This window comes from Drosophila montana, unplaced genomic scaffold (assembly GCF_035044405.1).
Source record: "Drosophila montana isolate Dmon_TW-CO22-7 unplaced genomic scaffold, ASM3504440v1 contig_2495_1, whole genome shotgun sequence".
NCBI lineage: Eukaryota > Metazoa > Arthropoda > Insecta > Diptera > Drosophilidae > Drosophila > Drosophila montana.
Genome location: NW_026997363.1, coordinates 4752 through 26452, shown reverse-complemented (window position 1 = coordinate 26452; position 21701 = coordinate 4752). Strand labels below are relative to the sequence as shown.

Below are 21701 nucleotides of genomic sequence, written 5' to 3'. Positions count from 1 at the left end.
AAGCAGAGTAGAATTCCTGGGATTTGTCATCTCAGACAAGGGTATAGAAACTAACCCAAGCAAAATTGAGACAATTAGGAAGTACCCACTTCCAAAAACACTCAAACATTTAAGATCGTTTATTGGCCTCGCCAGCTATTATAGGAGGTTTATAAAAGACTTCGCTAAGCTGGCAAAGCCCCTTACCTCTCTTTTAAGAGGGGAAGATGGACGCGTGTCCAAAAATCAATCAGCTAAAAAGCTCATTAATCTCAACGAAGAAGCGATCGAAGCATTCAATAAAATAAAAAACTCCCTAGCTTCAAACGAGGTAATACTTCATTACCCGGACTTCAGCAAAGAATTTCATCTGACAACAGATGCATCCAACTTTGCTATTGGGGCTGTTCTATCCCAGAACAAGCGACCCATTTGTTTCCTCTCTAGAACTCTCTCTAAAACAGAGGAGAACTACGCCACCAATGAAAGGGAAATGTTGGCAATAATTTGGGCCTTAAAAGCCCTCAAGAATTACCTCTACGGTAAAGCGAGTGTAAAAATACACACCGACCATCAACCCTTAACCCACTCTCTTAGCAGTTGGAACGGCAACGCTAGGATAAAGAGGTGGAAAGCTTACCTAGAAGAGTTCGATTATGAACTTCTCTATAAGCCAGGTAGGGATAACATTGTAGCCGATGCGCTATCACGTATCCCTGTGATCAACAATATTGGATCAGTAGCCTCCACCCAGCACAGTGCAGACAGTTCAAGCCACAACTTAATTCCGAGCATAGAAGCTCCAATTAACGTATTCAAAAACCAGATATTTCTCAGTAGAGCCAACGAAACAAATTACGAATTCCATATCCCATTCCCAACATTCCACAGGCATACGATTACTCGACCACATTTCTCAGAACACGACCTTACGCAAATACTGAAAGCTCATCTAAACCCATCCGTAATCAACGGAATAATAACCTCAGAAGAAATAATGAACAAAATTCAGCAGATATATCCCCAACATTTTAGTAACTTCAAGATTAGATTCACACAGTCTCAAGTAAAAGATTTAACAAATGAAACAGAACAAGATGAGAAGATATTGGCTACACACAACAGAGCCCACCGCAACGCACTAGAAAACAAAATGCAATTGTCCGAAAGATTCTATTTCCCAAAAATGAAGCAACGAATAACAGAATTAGTCAAACAGTGTCAGGTTTGTAAAGAAGAAAAATACGATAGGCATCCCACTAACCCAAAACTCAAAGAAACACCAATCCCCGAATACCCAGGACATACAATCCACATCGACATATACACGACAGAAAAAAACTTAGTACTAACGGCAGTAGACAAATTTTCGAAATTAGCTCAAGGACGAATAATCAAATCTAGGGCAATAGAAGACATTAAAAAACCACTTCATGAAATCCTTTTTTATTTTGGCGTACCTAAAGCCGTTGTAATAGATAACGAAAAATCCCTTAATTCAGCCTCAATCACTTTTATGATGCAAGACCAATTAAATATAGAAGTTTATAAAACACCACCCTACAAAAGCGCAGTGAATGGTCAGGTAGAGAGATTTCATTCAACACTATCAGATATTATGAGATGCAACAAAAGAAAACAGGAACACAGAACATTCGAAGAACTACTTAACAAATCAATATACGACTACAACTACACTATACACTCGACAACTAACAAGAGACCATTAGACATATTTTTCGGCAGAAACGTGACTACAGACCCAGACCAATACGAAAAAGCTAGGAAGGAGAACATTGACAGACTCAAACAGAAACAATCGACCGACATGCAGAATCATAACAAAAAACGTAACGACATACGAACTTATATACCAGGTCAAGAAATATTCGTCAAAGTCAATACCAGATTAGGTACCAAACTGTCACCCAGATACAAAAAGGAAATAGTTAAAGAAAATAGAAACACAACCGTACTAACAACAACTGACAAAATAATACATAAAAGCAATATAAAAAATACATAAAAATTACAGATTCCCACTTGGCGAAAAAGAAATAGAGATAGTAAACGATAAGTTTAATAAAAGTAACATGCCACCTTTAAATATTGAAGAAATGCTAGAATTCGCAGATGTATCCATTTTGCATAATGGAACCACTCTGTTTTATATTGTAAAAATTCCAAATTTAGAAGAAATAGAATGCAAAAATACTTTAATAAAGCCAATAGTGAAAAACAACAATATAATAAATTTAGAATTTAACGAACTGTTTCTTTGTAATAAAACAATCTATGGCATAAACAACAATTGTAAAAGATACAATAATATTAAAATTTGTAACAAATCAAAAATTGTAAACTTGAACACTAATAATTGTATACCTAAGTTAGTTAGTGGAGAGCAAGCGCACTGTGGCTTTAGCAATGCAGATCATATCCCGGAGATCGAGGAAATCGACGATGGACTTATACTAATGAACGACTTCAACGGCACTATTAGATGGCAAGAAGAGAAGAAACGCGTGAGAGGCACCTACATGATTAACTTCTGGAACGAAACCTTATTCATCAACAAACAAGAGTTCAGCAACCTAGAGGTCACCTTCATGACCCCAGGAAATCCCACAATACAAATAACCCCAATAGAAAACGAAAGAATTAAGATTCTTTCTCTGGAAGCATTAGAAGAATTGCACATCAACAACATAAAAAACATGCAAAAACTTCAGACGCACTCTATAGCAAATAGAGTCGGTTTCATAACTCTGTTCACAGTTGCCATCCTTCTTACCTGTGTATTACACGTAATGAAGAAAAATAAGAAAAATATAATACTGCAACTGAACAAAGAACAAGAGAGACCCAAAAAAGAACCAGTACATATCCAAATACAAAATACAGATGCCAATAACCTCAGGTTCAACAACATACCTTTCTTCTGATGATCGCTTGAGGACAAGCTTAAATCAAAGGGGGAAGAGTTAACAACAAATAAATTCATACAGTCCCAATAAGAAGCATTGCAACACCTCATAAGAAGTGCAGCAAAATGCTGACTTGGTGTCTGTGCCATTTCCTCCACGCGCCGACTGGCAACCGCCGAAAATTCCAAGAAGAATTGCCCAACGGGCCAACAACATCAGCAGCGACGCCGCTGCCAACGCCGCTGCCGCTAAGCCACAGGTTACTAGGGCTAGAATTGATTTAAGTTTATTCAGTTGCAAATTACCATCAAATAAAGGAAGTCTTGCTTCCCTAAAAAATATATTTTTTTCATCGTTTAATAAACTTTGGAATTAACTTACATAAGCCCTAGCAACTAAGTGCACCAAATATGTAACACGAGACACCCCAATTTGTAACAATAAACCTAGAGCCCCAAAAATCATAAATTCTTAGTGAAAACACAATCGTTATTCCCACCAAATGCCCAAATTGTCAACGCAGCTCAAATTCAGGCTATTAGAAACTCATTAAACAGAATGAGAGCATTGTTTAAAGAGACCGAGCTCATGATCTTGAGCCTTCAGCCGAGGTTTGCTAAGCGTTGACAAGACTTTAATAATTGAGTTCTACTGACGACTTCGACCCGTCAAGTTGCATCGTAATTTTTCTTTATTACTACTAAAGCAAACGAGCGCGTAGCTCGAGCTGCATTTGGTGTTGGAAGAAAAGGGGTTCAGGGTATCCCCTTGTCGGGAGCTCCCGACTAGAACCTCTTACTTGTTTTTCTGCTTGTTCTGTTCAAGCATTATTCTAGCTCTTTTATATGCTACTTCTAATCTATATTTTGGCTGCTAAGCGTAATAATCTGCATTATATAAGGGCTCAATGTGTTCATTTATACTATTAAATGCCTTATTAATGTGTTGGGGTTTTTACAAAGAATTAGTTCGTATGGACTGTAGTAATGCGTTGTCGATGGGGTTGTTTTAAAACAATATACGGAGTATTGTAGGCAAATATCCCAATCAGTTTTATCAACTGATATGTAGGAACGAATGAAATCGTTAAATTTTCTATGGCTTCGCTCTACTGTTCCCAAAGTCTGGTGGTGGTGTGCTGTTGAAGTTATTTTTTTGGTGCCAAGGTATTTATATAAATCTTCTATAACTGAGTTTTTTGTATTCTGTTCCCATGTCCGTAATGAACGTTTTCATTGGACCATATTTCAGAATAAAATCTTAAAATATAGCTTTAGCTATAGTTTTTGCACTTTTGTTTGGCACAGGTATTGCTACAAGGTAAATTGTTAAGTCACATATCAGTGTAACTGCATATTCATTACCTTGCTCTGATTTTGGTAGTGGACCGATCGTGTCTACTTTTTTGTTTGTTTATTGTATTGGATCAGAAATAGCATAAATTTTTATTACAACCAGTTGGCTTAGGTGATGTTTTGTCTATAACTAATCGCCATCTCTTGATATCGGAACCTGGTAATCCCCTTTTTGGGACAATAAGTATAGGGCTGTTATATTCCGATACAGACGGTTTCACAATTTTATCCGAGATGAGTTTTTCGACTTGATTATTAACTTCTTCTTTATGAGTATGAGGAATTCTGTAATTTTTAATGTACCCCGGCTCAGTATCTTTTAGTCTTAGTTTCTGTTTATAAAAATTATTGGTCGTTCTGGATTCGGTTTCGAGTCCGAATATGTCTGTGTACTTGGTGAGTCTGTGTACTAATTGTGTTTTAAATAATGGGGGAAAGTTCTATTTTAGTTTTTCCATCACCGTTTCTTGGCGATCTTTGCTAATTTCATGGACTGCTTCATAGTCACGTCTAATGTCATTAAGGTTTAGTATTTTTACTAAACTTGTGCTGTTTAGTATTGGGACAAAAGCTTGATGATTATTGGAAATTGTATTTCCGATGCAGATTCCTTTATCAATTTCTTGATTTGGATGAAAATATTGTTTTCTGGTGAAGAAATTTTAATCTGACGGACTACTTTAGAACGAGCTGGAATGGTATTGTGGCAAGACCTGAACAATTGTTTTGCTAAGCCTAGTATTGGATTGTCAGGGCTCATAACCTTAACATGAACGTATGGTGATGTTTGTAAGACAACACCTTTTGCTATTTTACTGTAATGTATCAAAGGGGATGTTGGTTTCTCATACTTGTCAATATATTCATTCTCAAAATCATTGATTGAGATGGATACTTTATACTGCCTCAGAATTTGCAATGAATTTAAAATGAAGTTTGCGTTATTAATGTAAACTCCATTTATTTTTCTTTGTATATTAATGTTATTATTATTTTCATTTTGTTTTTTAAACTTTCTATAGATCATTTGCACGACTTAAGTATCGTTTCCTCAATGTTCGCTTGTATATAAGATTCGCTTTGAACAACATATTCAAAGCTGTAAGGGCTACTAACTTTTGAAGTTCTAGTTAGAATGAAAAATATTTAAGGTGTATATAAAAATTTCATTGAAATATAGTTTTTTTTTCTTATGTTTTTCATTTTACGAAAAATATAATATTCCTACTAAACGGTTATCAATCAGTTAAGAGAAAATCTTTCAGGTGCCTTCTTTTTTTTTTTAATATAAGTCTAACAAATTTTTTTTTCGTCAATTATTATTAATTTCTAATTTTTTTAAAAAAAATTTTTTCACAAATTTCTATCTAAAGTTTGTGTGGCTTTACGGGCCGCACTCTTACCGGGCAACGCAATTATTGCTCAGTTTTACATTATTTTTAACAATAATAGTAAAATAGTTATTTAAAGTAATTAATATAGACCCTCGGCTGGATAGGCGGCTTGGCGTCGCCGGATGTGGCACGCTGATGCTCCTGCGTTGGCGCAAGAGGCGGTATGCCTCTCGCACTTGTTGCTATTTCCGCTGCAGTCTTCGTACAGGTTTTTGATTGATTGTTGCTGCTCTTCTGGCAGGGGTATAGGCAGCGTACACTGTATAGCCGCATTGGTTGCGATTTGTTGTTGTTCTCCCTCGGCGAGGAGAGGTATTCGTTTATCTTATGTTGCTGTTGTTGTCATGCTGGTGACTGCCTTTGGTTGGCCTTTGGTTGCCCGATAACCGGTATATAGTTATTACCGGGCGGATAGTGCGTATACTTGTGGTCCACTTTGTGGCTATCTGTTTACTTTCATGCACCACAAGTATGTGAAATTTAATATTTGTTTTAAATTGTTCTTGAATTGCACACACAGTGACGACAGCCATGTCACGGTCGCTATATAAAGTATTCTCTGTGTAAGTTTGAATAAAAACACCAGCACGTCAGTGCCGTTTCGCTTTGATGTTTAGAATGAATTTATTGTGTTCAGGAATGTACTTAGCCTATGGATAACAGCTACAAAGAGAGAGAGAGAGAGAGAGAGAGAGAGAGTGTGTAGCTTGCATATGCCTGTGTTAGTGAGCATGTAGAAGGAGCGTGGGATATGCAGCGTAAGCATAAATGGTCAGCTAGAGGGCTAGTGAACCGCGCTGCGTAATATGAGCCAGAGCCAATTCATTCAACTGGCTCTGGGCTGTTTAGTGTATAATTGTTATTGTATGCAACAAAGTGCCGCATACTATATATTTGAAAACAGGATGTTTATTTGAGGCATATACACTCTACACCTGACCCTTCTTCTAAAAACACAAAGTGTTTTTTATGGTACGAATCAAACTTTATTGATTCTCTTAGACTGAAATACGAGGGAATATTTTCCTAAGTTCAGACCCTACTCTACACTTCAGCGGCGACGCCGGCATAATGCTGACCATGCATTTCCGCAAGTGCCGCAATGTCTCGGCTGGTTGGTCCGCTTACTTGGGGCTACGGACAAAATCTGACTCAATGCACACGCCTAATCGTTGCTGGGCCTTTCCGACAACAATTGAGAACTGCCTGCAGAAGATATGTGATATTGTAGCACTGCAGATGTCTACCGCCTTCGCATTGTTGCATTCTGCCATAATGTCGCGGTCCAAAATCTGTATAGTGCAGCTTAACCTTAGGGTACTTAATGAGGAAATTAACTACATCGCCGTCCAATGCAATTTTTACGTCAGCAACCTGTATGAGCTCGCTCACGCTAACATTTGCAACCTGACTGGAAATTATGAGACTCAAATCTTCGGGGTAAAAAATTGTGAGACTTTACTCGTCTGCCGCGTTTTGGCCACTTGTCGGCCTATGTCAGCCCGTGTCGGCTGTTATGCCCCCTCTCCCCATCAAGTGAGACTTAGCCGGACATTTCTCTCTTCAATATGTGCGTATAATTGGTTGCATTCCTTATGATTATTAAAAATTAATGTTTCTTATCTCTTTCTTATTTATAAGGTGTCTCCATTAAGATAATTCAGTTTTCATGCACGTGAACATTTCTTCGTATTAATGTTGCATATACTTATGATTATGGACAATGTGTATTAATTTCTAAATTTTAGATTATAGAATTCATTTTTTTATTTGAACAGCACTAAATGGAACAGGCGACGAAACAATGCAAAGATATTGCTAGTCGCCGCAAAAAGAGACAAGCAAGGAAGCAATTTTGAGGCAATCGTTGCGCCGATTTGGGAACAATGTGCCCACACAAATACTTAGAAACCATGGGGGGTCTCATGGTAGGGCGGGTAGGCTGGGTCCAGAACCGGGACCCGATCTCGAAAAGTAAAGTGGATAAATAGTGTTTTTTTGTTAATTTATATTAGAGCCTCACCTTTGCTTGTTTACATTTATCTGTCGCAGCTGTTTATGTTGTTCATTTGTTAGAAGTTCCGATTGTATGTTGTTATCGATTATGTGGCTCATTTTGAATAGTGTTGTATAGGTATGTTTTGCTACAGACGTTGTAGCTTTGTTGTTATCACTAACCAAATAACATATAGACTGGTCAAACCGTATATTTGGTGGTGACAATCTTTTTTTTTGCGGCTGGTCCAAAGTCGCCTTCGTTTTTGTTCGGGTTTGACCAGTCTATATGTTATTTGGTTAGTGTTGTTATCGGTTGTATGGACTGCGGGCCAGGGATGGGACCACACCCAGAGAAACCGATGAGCCGTAACAAATGGCAAGAATTGTCTGTTCATGACTTAGCAAATATCTAGCATGGCCATTCAGTTTTGTAGTAATAATGCTTACAGCAGCTAATCCATCAGTGCCTTGTAACGAATTTATTAGATTCAATGCTTCCAAGAAACTTTGTAGGTTTCCTGCCTTTTCAACAAATTCTGGTGTCAGCGATTAGGCTAATTTTAAAAACTCTACTACTGTATGTATGTGCCATGGTTAGGTTGAGATCAATGATTTCTATTTGTTCAATTGATTCTTCACCTATGTATCTCCTCTAGTGTTTCTATGTCAGTTTCTGTCTCTGATTCGTTACTTTGTTGATAATCTTTTTTCGTATGCATTAACTATTCCTACTATATTATTGTATTCATTTTAAATTATTGGTATGTGGTGTAATAGCGTTTTGACTCTTATATTTGCATTTTTGTTTATGCATTTATATGATCTTTCGAATCTGTTTCGAAATTCATCTATTTGTCGCGCTATTGCACTCTATTTCATAACTTTTTATATATAAAAATTTTAAGAAATATAATTATCTGTGCATACGAACTAAAACTTTGGTTGCTGTCCCTAGAATGTGATGTTCTTCACTAACCATTTTTACCTTTACATATGGTAAAGTATCTAAAACTATTTCTTTCTCTAGTTTAGAACAACAAAAAAGTGGGCTTGCTTCTACGCTATATGTTTCCATATATTCCTGTTCAAATTGATGTATTCGTATGAATTCCCTGTCTTTGTAAAATTTGTATGGCCTGCATACGGAAGTTTGGATTGTCGGTGTAAATTTGATTAATTTTGTTTTCAGCCATGCTGACAAATATAAAAAATGTATGTTGTTTCTAGGTTGTTTGCTCTGCTATGTAACGTTTCTTTATAATGTTGTTATGTTTTATATATATGGTCAATAGAAATTGACAAACAGTTACAATAGTGAGGATGAGCAAAAGGATCCACAGTGATTGAATTAGTGACCACATTGGCCGTATTGTCTTTGGACTCGCTTGAATCAGCACCGAACCAACCCACCGCTATAATATTTTTATTTGTTGGAAATTTTCTTGAAAATATGATCGGACATTTAATTGTATAAATGAAAATTGTGCAAAAATCGAAAACATAAAATTAAAAAAAAAAAAATATATATACATATATCTTCTTTTTGTTTTTTCTTGAAAAATATGATATTAAAATAAAATAAATATTCTTGAAAAATATGATCGTGCGTTTAATTGTATTAATGAAAATTGTGCAACAATCGAAAATATATATATATCTTCTTTTTAATTTTATGTTTCCGATTTTGCAAAATTTTCATTTATACAATTAAATGTCCGATCATATGTTGTTAGTAATGTTGATAGAGAACTTATTATAATGGCAAAGTGAGGCATTCGCATTTCAGCAACCATTTTGCGTTACTTCGCTCTTTTTGAACGAAGTTGCTTGTTGAGTCTTGTCGGTCTTCTTCATCTGTATGCGTCTTCAATAGGTCCAGCTCCAGACGTCTTTGCTGTAACAGCCGCTTGGTTCGGCCGCCACGCTGTGTGCAGTGTTTTCCTCTATAAAGTCGCTCATGTGTTGTCTTTTGCCATGTAATATCTTCGTGGTGCCGTTGTTGTTGTTGTTGTTGTACTGTTACTGCTGGTGCTGTTGTTATCGTTATTGTTGTTGTGCTATGACTGCTTTGGGGTCATGCTACCCGATAGCGGGTATATATATATCAAAGGGCGGATAGTGTGCATAATGTAACACTTGTAGTCCGCCATGTAATTAGTTCCGCTTTTGTGGCCAGCTTGTTTAATTTAATGCACCATAAGTATGTGAAATTGATATTTATTTTAAATTGTTCATCATGAACTGCACACACAACGACGACAACGACGAGCGACCGACAACGCCTGTCACGGTCGCGATGTAATATTTTCCTTTTAATATTCAACACTTCTTTTGTCATGCGGATCGTCTACTTTTTCTCTTTCGTCTTCTTTTTTAATTCTGATTTATTCTTTTATGCATGAAATGGACTTAAGCTAAATACATAATGTTCTTATTCTATTAGTTCTATATATATGTTTATGCAGAAGGCATAAGCATAAGATACATACAAAGCGAAACCAACGGCGCGCTGGCCGCAAAGTGCATGCTCAGCGTTTCTCATGCGCTTCTATCGGTCTGCACATAAGTGGCTGATCGAGCTTCAAGTGCGCTGGAATGTTTATATGTTTATGTGTGGTTGCTTTAAAGATTTAGTTATGTTTATTGCGACAAAGTGTCACAAAATATATTTTTCTTAGATACACTACAATATGTTGGGTATATATGTAACTACAGCGCTATAGATTTACTGTTAAGCGGTGGTGCGTTTACAACGTCTATACCAAACTGATTATAACTACGAAGTTATAATCTCCGAATTCTTCTTGTTATTCTTCTTTGTTACAGTCAATGATTTTTGTCCTGGGAAAGATATAGCAAAATTTGTATGATTGAAATTTTTACGTCGGCTATTGTTCGAGATATTATTGGATGGAAAATAGTCAAAACAAGAAGTGCTTTTTGCCCGTTCAATAAATATCTATGTGGCGCTGTATTTTCCTGTGCTTACGGGTGTCTGCCATACTTGGCCCTAGTACAGTATCTGTTGGAAGTTTTCGTGTTTTCGGTAATGTCATCAGCTATGTTCTTACAATACTAGAATCTGGTTGATGGGAAAGCTTTTACTACCTCATGCTGTATGGCAGCTAATGTCGGATGGGCGCAATTTATTCAATTCACGACATCTGGTTTTATGCACTCTTTTAGTGACTCAAAGGCTTTATCTTAAACGGTGAAATATATTGTGTGGCGCACATTTTGGCCAAGCACAATGAACTTGCGTTTTAACAGAAACCTTGCTTCTTCCAATATTACCTGGTTTCTTAAACAGCTTAGCTCATTTTTCTGAGGCCCCGATGGTGTACGAGAGTGAGACTTAGCTATTAATGCGCACACTTCAGCTACTTTTCATTGGTGACATAACGAATTTCGTTTTCTTTAATCGTTCTGGAAATCCTGAGTTTGGCTTATCACCTTGTGAAAACACTGCCCTAAGTCCATATTCAGAGGCGTCTGTCGTAACGGAGAATAGTCTTAAAAATGTCCTAGCTAGTCCTAAAAATGATCTTATTGAGAATAAGCTGTCTGGTTCTACAAACTCTTGGATAGCTTCTTGCGCCGCCTAGTGAAAACGAACCCCTTCCCTTATAATGATGTCATCTTCAACGTAAATATAGCGTGTTCTGCCAATTATTTCATGGAGGACATCGTCACTTGACATGCGAAATCGATCTGCGATAGTTCGCTCGTTTAGTTTGCGAAAGTCAATAACCTAAAGTTTGTTCCTGCTACCCAAAGCATCACAACCTTTCCTAATAAAAAAACCCAAGTGGAGTTATTGTAGGGCAATCTAGAAGGGCAAATTATTCCGTTTCGCAACAACTTTTTTATTTCAATATTGACGGAATCTGGTACCTCTTGGGGTGCGGGTATGATTTCGAATATACCGGGCAGTTGTCCTCAGTAAGGATTGTTTCAACAACAGACGATTTGAAAGGAATTCACTAGAAGTGGAAAATCCTTGAACACCGGCTTAAAATATTTTTTGCTTAATTCTGCTCTTACCGAGTCCGGCCCCACTATATCGTTTAAACGAGTGAAATTAACGCCATCACAGCTGCGGTACCGTGTCTCCATAATCTTCAGAGTTGTAATGTGCTCCTACCTGTGTTAGCAATTCGATTAAGTATATTAGCGAAATAGGATTTTTTTCCAAAATTGTTCAGGTAGATTTTGTTATCAATTTTGTAAGAACCATGTATTGAACTATCGTTCAAGCTGCTTTACGGCCTCAATGTAGCTCTTAGCCGCCCAGACATCGATCAGGAACTTTAATTTTCTCCCAACCAACTGCCACTCGGCAGCCGGGAGTATCCGCTTACAAATTAGGAGAATCGGTTTTGCTATGTCTAGGTCCTGTCAAAGTGTTCTTAAAATCGTCTTCAAGGAATCTAGTCTGGCAGTTATGGCCTTAAAGTTTAACAGCCTGTTATGGAATGTCAGATTTCTTTTCGCCCCGTTTTCTTGTTTTTAATAATAGCCACTGCCTGAAAGTGTCTGGAATTGCCGTAATCTTCTTGTTTGCATGAAAATGCGGGCACGGACTTTACCATGGCCAAAGGTTCGTTACACTTTACACCAGGTTGTATTGCAACCTTCTGCTCACTTGTAACCGACCTACATTTTCTCCAACCTGTCCCAACTCCTGTTTGAGCTCCTGTCTGTTTGCTCTGTTTGGCAAGCGCAGCGTTAATCTAATATTGGTCGCAGACTTTGAGTGTCCATATTTTGTCTCTGGGGGTTCCTTGGGGTAATTGATTCTTCGTCACTGTCGGACGAAGATATCGCTCCGTGCGGATATCGCTCCGGTATTTTGTCGAGCTAAACAATTTAGGGCTGACAATTACAAATCTTGTTACTAATGTTCGGTTTATAATGCCAAACAAAAAAGAAAAATCCAGCAAGAGCTCTTTTAATCGGATTTGGCTTACGGAATTTGATCTCGACTGCAGCTGATGAAAGAGTCGCGATTTTAAGTGCTACTTATGCGGAAGCCCTTAATGCACGATCACTTTAATTAATTTTTATTTAAATATTGATTATTGGTTTCTCTTTAACTAGGCATTTTAATAATATTGTTTACTAGATATGAAAAAAGGGATATGTCTTCCTTCGGAACTTGGTTGGCACTACAAATGATAAATTTATCCTTGGACCTCGAGCCAGCTAATTTAATATTTAAAAATTAAAGGTCGCCCAAAACAGTTATAAATCGTCAATTTATTAAAAAACTTTTAATTAAATATATATATATAACTGTTTATTCTGTCTAACTAGTGAGCAACGTACAGCCCTAATCGAGAGAAAGCGCGCAACCTCCGCTGAATCAGAGCATTTAGCAGCAAAGAACAGCTACAATAGAATAGGTGCGTACATTTCTGGTGACCTTTTTCAATGGTACAGTGGGCCAAGTCAGGAATTACGGTCAGCTGGTCCCTACAATGATCCGGCTGGAAGCTAATTCGCAAAGATTTTTAAGAAAATTAATTTTAGACGTTTTTTACAAATGTTGCAAAATGAAATCCTCTTCGGTTGAAAATGCTTGTCAAAAATTTGATGAATATGTGTTTCTGCGAATTTGGAAAACGAATGTATTATCGTTTTTTGTATACCATTCAATAGGCTTCAAAATAATGTTTAGACATCTTTGTGAAAATAAATTTGAGACGTATTTCACACATTTCAAATCCTCCTCTCTTGGATGAGAAATGCGGGTGAAAGTTTATAAGAATTTGGGTGACAAACTTTAACCTTTCGAAGTGTTTAAAATTTAAAGCAAAAATTCTTATTCTTTTTGAACTGAATAAGGGGTGTCTGGTGTCTATTTCACTAAAATTTTAATCATATTTCACTTCCTGCGGCGGAAATGAACTTTATTACGTACTTTATTAAATAGAGGCAATTAAAAGACTGCCGAAGCCGCGGCAGCAAAGTTACCGCGTGTCGTGTAGTAATGATCGTTAGTGGCTTACCAACTATCACAGATAACAGAAAATGGCAGTGATATATATAACCGTGACTTCTGCCCACACTTTTTTATTAAGAAATGTAATAGTAAAATGTAAATAAGTAAACTAAAACAAATGTTATATTATGGTATAAATTATATATATTTTTATTACATTACATTTAAAGTTATAAAATGTGTTAATTAGCGTATAAAAATATTACAATTTGAACCTTTCCGTCACATAAAAAAGAGGCTAGTTTGAGAGAAAAGTATCTCACTTAACACTGAGAAGCTTAAGCAGCAACGGCTTTGCCGCGCGGTAGTAATGAGAATTGAAGCCCTTTCTGTTTCCACCATTTCATGAAGTCTTTCACGTGGCTTGAAAACGCCTCCCACAAATATCGATCAATTTCGTATTTGCATTTGAAAGAGGTGACTTTCTTTGGCCTGGATGCCTATAGAGTTAAACTCAACTTTGGTTTACATTAAATATATTCTCAAAGACACCTTCATGACAAAAAGTTAATGAAATATGTGCAAAATTAGTTAAACTAGGAACTTTTATATGAACATTTTTCTATGCCTATATTACATTTGGCACATCTGTCATAAACCTTCGTAGTCTCAAGATTGCACTTGTTTTTTACCTTGAAACCAATTATACGGTTTTATAGTATGTGTAACAAGCAGATAGAAGCATCTCAATCCCATTAAAGTATATAGTTATGTTCAGCATCAACGTCCGCCAAATTCGAAATGCATTTTTAAAATAATATACTTTGTTCAATTATCTTATAGCTAATAGCAAAAGTCATTCAAGAGCACAATAACATAGACAGCAGGAACTAGTTACTTTTAAATACTAGTTACTGTTAGTGGGTTGAGCAAATATTGCTCATCCCTATTATTAAGAGATATTGAATTGTGGGTTAGGGGCAATTGTAACATAAGTGACGTATACTGCCAACTAACTCCACACTTAATATATGTAGGTGGTAACTTACAACAAAAAATAATCTACTTAACATTTTCTGTGCAGGGGCAGTAATATGACTGAAATCTGTGAACCCTTAACCTTGGCAAGGGGTGAGGCATATATGTATGTATGCTCAGTTAAGAGTCTTATAAATTAATTATCTTTACAGATGTAAAAAGGTCAATAGAGTTATTAGAAAAACTTCAGGCTAGCGGAGATTTTCCAACAACAAAATTAGCCGCATTACAAAAAGTTCTAAATTCGGATTTTTTGAACTCTGTGCGTGAAGTCTATGAACATGTTTACGAAACAGTTGATATACAAGGCTCACACGATGTTCGGGCATCTGCAACAGCTAAAGCAACTGTGGCTGCTTTTGCTGCCAGTGAAGGCCATGCACATCCAAGAGTTGTAGAGTTGCCAAAAACAGAGGAAGGTATGTATGTATGCATTATACTCACCTAGCTAGCTTACCTTTGGATGCAATGTTTAAACATATGTATCGATTTATGTAAGTCGTAATAAGTAATGAGCAAAACATAAGATACGGTATATTGATTGCGATTTCGCAGAATGGAAGCGACTTGTCATCAATTTCAAATAAACTGGATATTCGAGTGCTATACGGGGGACCCAAGTAACAATTATGAAATTTGCTTTCAATAGTCAGTAGATTCGAAGTTCAAGCAAGGATATACACTGCGCACAATCCAGTTAGCACACCCCGTTAGATAAAACAAAATGGCTTAGAAAATAAACAAATAAAAAATATAGTTCAACTTTGGTCATCAGGTTAGCACATCCTACTTTTTTAAGTTTTTAAGCCATGAACTTATTTCTAAACTTTTTTATTTATTAACTTAAAGGTTTTGCAACAAATTGGTCATAGCAAAGACAATATAAACACTAAGATGAGTAACGCCCATACATTTGCATGCGACGAAAAATTTCATGCCTGGCGTTTCATCTGGCGTTTGAGTTTTCGCACGACATGCCAGCCGACTGGCTATTCGTTCTCCAAAAGCCAAACGAAAGAATGCCGAAGTCGCGGCTTGCTGATGCTGACCCGAGCAACGAAGTTAGTCGCCAGCCTGCCTTCAGCAAAGCTGGTTGATGGTGCTTTGCGTCGCTTCGTTTTCGAAGTACATTGAGCGAAAAGTTTTAAACTTACGATCGACGCAAAGTACTTCTGATTTATCCATGAAATGCATGCTTTATTTAAATGATACATTACCCTAGATACTAATTACATATAAATTTTGCAGGAAAAATTAACAATAAAATATTTTTTTACAAGACGCAACTTGTGCAATAAATATGTTAAGAAATTATCACACATAGATTTATTTCACTTTTGTTTTCGGAATTATGCATGCATAACTACATCAAAATATGTATATGTATATGTTATTCACTTCCTTGGCTTTGGCTGGTGAAGAAATAAATTTTGTTTTCTAGCGCTGATCATGCACGACCTGTTCCAAATTTGTATTCACATATGAATGCATGTTGTGTACTGAGGTTTTTAAAGTCGATGCAAATATTTATATAATACCTTTAAATTAACTTATTAATTAAATTACTATTATTTTTAAGAAATAATAGATATGAAATAAAAATAAATTTGGGATAGGTGCATGATCAGCGCTAGAAAACTAACAAAATTGATTTCATTGCCAGCTAAAGCCAGAGCTGTGAATAGCAACACATTGAAATATGCTGTATGTATACTAACACACATACAAACATAATTGCTTGCACGGCTTTCATAGAGCCGAAGCGCAGTGTACATTCTATTTTTAGCTTTTCGCTCTTTCGGCTGTGAGAGCGCAATGGTACTGATTTCGTTTTCGTTCTCAAATTTCAAAAAAGTTAGCTGCATAGGCATTTCGTTGTATGGCGTTACTCATCTTAGTGTTTATATTTCCTTTGGTCATAGTCAATTTTCCCTTATTGAGTATAAGCTCATAAATTCGATTATGAATCGATTTGTACAAATGCTGAATATAGTCAAAGGAACTGGTTGACCAAGCGCGATTCATATCTTCAATAAGATCTAACTTGCTGGAATACTTTTTTCCGGAAACTTAAACTCTCTGAACCAACCACACCCGTTTTATATTAATTTTAATTCGGATGAGAAAGGCGGCCTCTGCATTAAACTTACATTTTGAAAATCCCCAAATATAATTTTAAAAAGCTGTTTCAAGTACATCATTATAAGTTTTTGCATTCATATTTGACGTAAAAAACTGTACCTCGCATGTCCCACAATAGGAGATGGCTCCCACACCATCACACCTCCCACTCGACTATGAAGCTGTTTCAACTGGTGTTGTTTGTTGCGTAAATTATGGCCCATCAGCGCTCTTTCAAAATTCTAACTCATTTCCTTTTGAGCTACATGGAGAGTGTGTTTTTTTTTCCTTTAATTTTAGTCTTCTTAAATGTAAAGCATTTATTATTATTTGTTAAATGGTTGATAACCTCGCTTTAGCACCTTTGCGGCAGTCATAAAAGTTGGACACTTCTCTCAAAATAGTTTTTATAGTAGCATTAGAATCATTCTTTTATTATCGACATTATTATTTATACCATATTCTGACTAGGAATACGGATATAACTTTTCGGCTTCTAAGTATTTTTTTGTTTTTTTCACTTATTGACAGTCCTGTATCTCCTTGTAAACTTAAATTTTTGCTTTTTCTTTCACGGATAATGGTTTTCCTCTACTCATATTAATGTAATATGAGTTGTCTTTAGCTGCGAAAATGTTGGTCGTGCGTGGCGAATATTTGAGATAAACCAGAAGGAATTAGAATCTTCGAACCTGATGACGGGAAAACGAAGCATAAAATAAAATAGCAAAAACTATATAACGGGATCTTTCCATCGCTTGCTCATTTTTGTCATTGAGAGAGTATACGAAGATGACAAAAGCAAAATAAAAAGTAGCTGTTTTTTAACAAAGAACAGAAGAGCAAATTATTTAATTTGATTTAAGGTGTGCTAACCTGGTGACTTTGAACTCCGAGTCATCATTTACTCAAATAAGAAAAGCTCATTTGTGCTCTAGTTGGGAGTGCCCGACTAGGGAATACCGTTAACATTCCATCATGACCAAAAGCTGCTCGCGCTCAGCGTTCCTTTGCCGCAGCATTAATAAAAATAAATTGACTAAAAATTAAGTTAATTAAGTAAAGTAATTTCAACCAACCGAACTACTTTCCAACTTATACTCCACAGCTATAACAAGATTTGGGGTTCAACATCAAAAAATTAAATTAAAATAGCAGCAGTTAATTAATACAATCACAATTGCAATTCTTTTTGTGTGTATGCATGTGTTGGTTACAGAAATTCTTGCGCTTTCATCTAGCGCCCGCTGACATGTGGCTTGCAAATTCCACATCGGCAGAAAGTGTTCTTGTGAGAATATTCGTATGATCTCAAAAAGACAACAGGATTAAAATTGTGGATTAAATTGGTTGATAGTTCCAATAGATTTATTTATTTGATTTATTTAGGGTGGCGATAGCTAAAATATAAAAGATACTTGATCTGTATATATAAAAATGTGATTTCGAAATAGATTTTTATCGATTGCCTAGAAACGGAGCAAGTTATCGATTATCTGAAACAGACTCGTCAACATTTCAAACCTCTAGCTCTTATAGGTTCTGAGGTCCTTTCGTTCATACATACGGGCTGACAGAAAGACATACGAACATGGCTAGACCGACTCGGCTATTGATGCTGATCAAGAATATATATTCTTTATGGGGTCGGAGATGCTTCTATTTTCCTGTTATTTAAATGTTCACAAAAACATTATAGCATTGTCAATGGACTCAGGGTATAAAAAGAGTTATTTAAAGTATTTGGTCTCTGCTCATGTTTAGACATGTTCATGTCATGGATGTCATGTCATCATAATGCAGATTTAATATATAGATATATATATATATATATATACATGTACCTAAATGCATAATCAATTTTCTGTTTATTTTGCAATATATCTGTATCTTATGACCTGCTAGTATTTCTTATAAGTCGTATAATAATCAATTTATTATAAGTAATATTTAAAATAATTTTGATTATAAATAATAGAGGCATAGTTTATATCTGACTTTTCTTTCAGGTTTGGGCTTCAATGTCATGGGGGGCAAAGAGCAGAATTCTCCCATTTATATCTCGCGAATAATACCAGGTGGCGTTGCAGATAGACATGGAGGCCTAAAAAGAGGAGATCAGCTGCTTTCAGTAAATGGAGTGGTAAGCTAACACTATGTCATAGCGACTAATCGGTGGGGCGGTCTAGAGGCTAGAGGATAACCTGAACCTTCATATTTGCGATACCATTAATAAAAATAAATTTAAAAAAAATGTAAGTGACCTCTGCAGGTGTCGAACTCCCAAACATCTTTAACCGACCGAACTCTTGCAAGCAGCACATTCACCAAGACCAGAATTAAGATAGACACGCTTATAAACATATGTGAACACATGTAATATAATCACAAGCTTTCTTTAATGACTTCTGTGATTCTTAACCGATCTTGATGGTCTTACTGTGATATAGAATATACGTAAATTCTCTCTCGTAAATTCATAAAAATATGGTTACTCTAGCTCTTAAAACATAAGAGATTTGTTCAAAAAAAGTTATCGATATCGACTTTTTTTCATTGTTTGAAACGGGTATCGATAATCAGAAACTCGTACTGCGCGAGCACTAGGAGGACCTACCCTCACAAACCCCGTCTTAGGGGTCTATATGTATGTATACAGATGTATATATATATACATATATACATATATATATATATATATACATATATAAATATTAAGATAAAAAGTAGTTACCGTATGTGCTGTTGGTGTACGCTAAAAAAACGGTTGCATACAATTTTATTGTGTACCTTCCACGTGCACTTTTCGAAATTTCTGATTAAAATAGAGGACACAGATCTAATGGGTGAAGTTTTGGGTCGAAATTTATTTCCAACATAGTGCAAATTCAGTAAAGACTTGTTTCACACCTCTCGTGTAACTCCACAACTTCTGTATATAAAATGCAAGTCAACGATTTTTTATACCCTGAACCCATTAAAAATGGGTAAACAGGCTAAATTGTATTTGTGCAAATGTATGTAACAGCCAGAAGCATCTCCGACCCCATAAAGTATATATATTCTTGATCAGCAGCAACAGCCGAGTCGATCTGGCCATGTCCGTCTGTCTGTATGTATGAACGCAAGGATCTCAGAACCTATAAGAGCTAGAGACTGAAATTTTGGCTGTAGTTCCTCCTAGTCCCCGCGGAGATCGAGTTTGTTTCCGATATTCGATAACTTGCCCCGTTTTCAAGCAATCGATAAAAATCGATATCGAAATCCTTTTTTTTGAGCAATTTTGGTAAATAATAAGAGCTAGAGTCGCCAAACTTGACATGCAGCTTCTAGAATAGTATATATATATCACGTATCTTTCATTTTGTAGCACGTTTTAGGATTAGCTACCGCAAATTACAAGAATTTCTGTATACATGTACACACACACATTCATGCGCGTCTGCTTTGAATTCTATCAACAGCATTGCAATTGTGATTGTATTGCTTCTGTGCTGCTATTTTAATTGCTTTTTTTCTCATTAAAACCCAATTATTGGTGTGGCTTTTGAGTAGAGCCGTCGGCAAGAGTTCGAACCCTGCCAAGGGAACAATTAATTTAATTTTTTTTAATTTTTCTTTATTACTACTAAAGCAAACGAGCGCGTAGCGCAAGCTGCATTTGGTGTTGGATGAAGATGGTTCAGTGTATCACCTAGTCGGGAACTCCCGACTAGAACCTCTACTTGTTTTTTTGTCCGATCATTTTATATGAATGAATGCGGTTTTCAGCGATTTTGTGAATTCCAAGCGAGAACTGTAGTGAATTACGGGAAAACAGTTGTTTGCATATTTTTACTTACTATCCGACCGAATTGAAACTTATTTTTAAGGTCCTAGTTTTAATTTTTCTTGGACACCTGTTTCACAATTTTCCTAGAAACAAATAGAGTTGATGGAAAATGTGAGACAAAACTTTTAGTTCTTAATTCGATGGTCTTCAAATTAATTTTCAAATATCTGTGAAAAATATATATCTAGACTTGGAATTCAAGGTGGTACTGTTAGATTTACATTTTACAAACTTTAACGCAATAAAATTTCTCGACCTACGGCGAATACATACATATATATTTATGTATTAACAAGTGAGAGGATCTAGTCGGGAGCCTCTTCTACCAACACCAAATTCAGCTCGCGCTCCGCGCTCGTTTGCTTCAGCGGTAATAAAAATATATTACAAAAAAAAGTGTTTCCTCGATAGGTCTCGAACTCGAAATTATTTTAAGATTATATTTTTTTTTCATTTCAGTCGGTTGAAGGGGAAAATCATGAGAAAGCAGTTGAATTATTAAAGCAAGCGGTTGGTTCCGTAAAGCTTGTGGTACGTTACACACCCAAGGTTCTTGAAGAAATGGAAATGCGGTTTGATAAACAACGTAATACACGTCGTCGTCAATAAAGCTAACAGAAATGTATCTTAAAATTACAACAACAATTTTAACATGCCTTATGAATCTCAAATTACATAATGCGCTCTTCAGTTGCCGTTACAAGGGTTGCTGCCTTATATAAAAAACTAGTGTGAAGTCGACCAAATACAATAAATTTGTTTTAACTAACTTTTTAGCTTATGTCCGCTGAACGATAATCAACTTGAGTTTATATATTTACTTGTTTGCCAGAAATACAATATTTTTACCTTAAGTTTCAGTTGTAAGATAAACGAGTTTACTGTGATTCCTTAATTGATACCCAGTTTATATCCTACTCTTAATGTTGCCAAAACTTATAGTAGTCAAAAAAGATCAATAATGAATAATTTGAAATTTTCCAAATGTCTGTTGATTTCGATAAAAAATAGTATTAAAAAATTAAATATATTAACCTTTTTATCCAATTTATTAGGCAGCAATCCATCCTCGTATTGTATTCTTAAGTGTCTAAAATATCAAGTTGCTTATGT

At 36.0% G+C, this 21701-nt stretch overlaps 1 protein-coding gene and 3 long non-coding RNA genes across 5 annotated transcripts; 2 read left to right on the top strand and 2 right to left on the bottom strand.

Annotated features, from left to right (window-relative positions):
* Nucleotides 1–7209: 7209 nt before the first annotated feature.
* Nucleotides 7210–8379, bottom strand: LOC135428650 (uncharacterized). The gene is made up of 2 exons (XR_010436289.1): nt 7679–8379; nt 7210–7621 (listed from the first exon to the last, which is right to left on the bottom strand). It is a non-coding gene; the product is annotated as an uncharacterized LOC135428650 (long non-coding RNA).
* Nucleotides 8380–12316: 3937 nt separating this feature from the next.
* LOC135428651 (uncharacterized) lies at nt 12317–13631 on the bottom strand. Its single transcript, XR_010436290.1, has 3 exons — nt 13577–13631; nt 12624–13149; nt 12317–12513 (listed from the first exon to the last, which is right to left on the bottom strand). It is a non-coding gene; the product is annotated as an uncharacterized LOC135428651 (long non-coding RNA).
* A 919-nt stretch (nt 13632–14550) lies between these two features.
* Nucleotides 14551–21233, top strand: veli (L27 and PDZ_signaling domain-containing protein veli). Of its 2 annotated transcripts, XM_064682724.1 has the most exons (5): nt 14551–14630; nt 14682–14728; nt 14788–15054; nt 18766–18899; nt 21048–21233. In XM_064682724.1, coding segments are annotated over exons 1-5 (600 nt in total). In that variant the 5' UTR covers nt 14551–14628; the 3' UTR covers nt 21198–21233. The 2 variants fall into 2 exon arrangements, with proteins under 2 accessions (XP_064538794.1, XP_064538795.1); XM_064682725.1 differs by having other exon boundaries at nt 14564–14728.
* Nucleotides 15220–15916, top strand: LOC135428649 (uncharacterized). The gene is made up of 2 exons (XR_010436288.1): nt 15220–15410; nt 15485–15916. It is a non-coding gene; the product is annotated as an uncharacterized LOC135428649 (long non-coding RNA).
* Nucleotides 21234–21701: the final 468 nt, after the last annotated feature.

Excerpts from the sequence above, each read along its gene's own strand:
- veli (XM_064682724.1), top strand. Across the intron at positions 14,729-14,787 it reads ACCCTTAACCTTGGCAAGGG|ATGTAAAAAGGTCAATAGAG; the intron begins GTGAGGCATATA and ends TTATCTTTACAG. Across the intron at positions 18,900-21,047 it reads TGCTTTCAGTAAATGGAGTG|TCGGTTGAAGGGGAAAATCA; the intron begins GTAAGCTAACAC and ends TTTTCATTTCAG.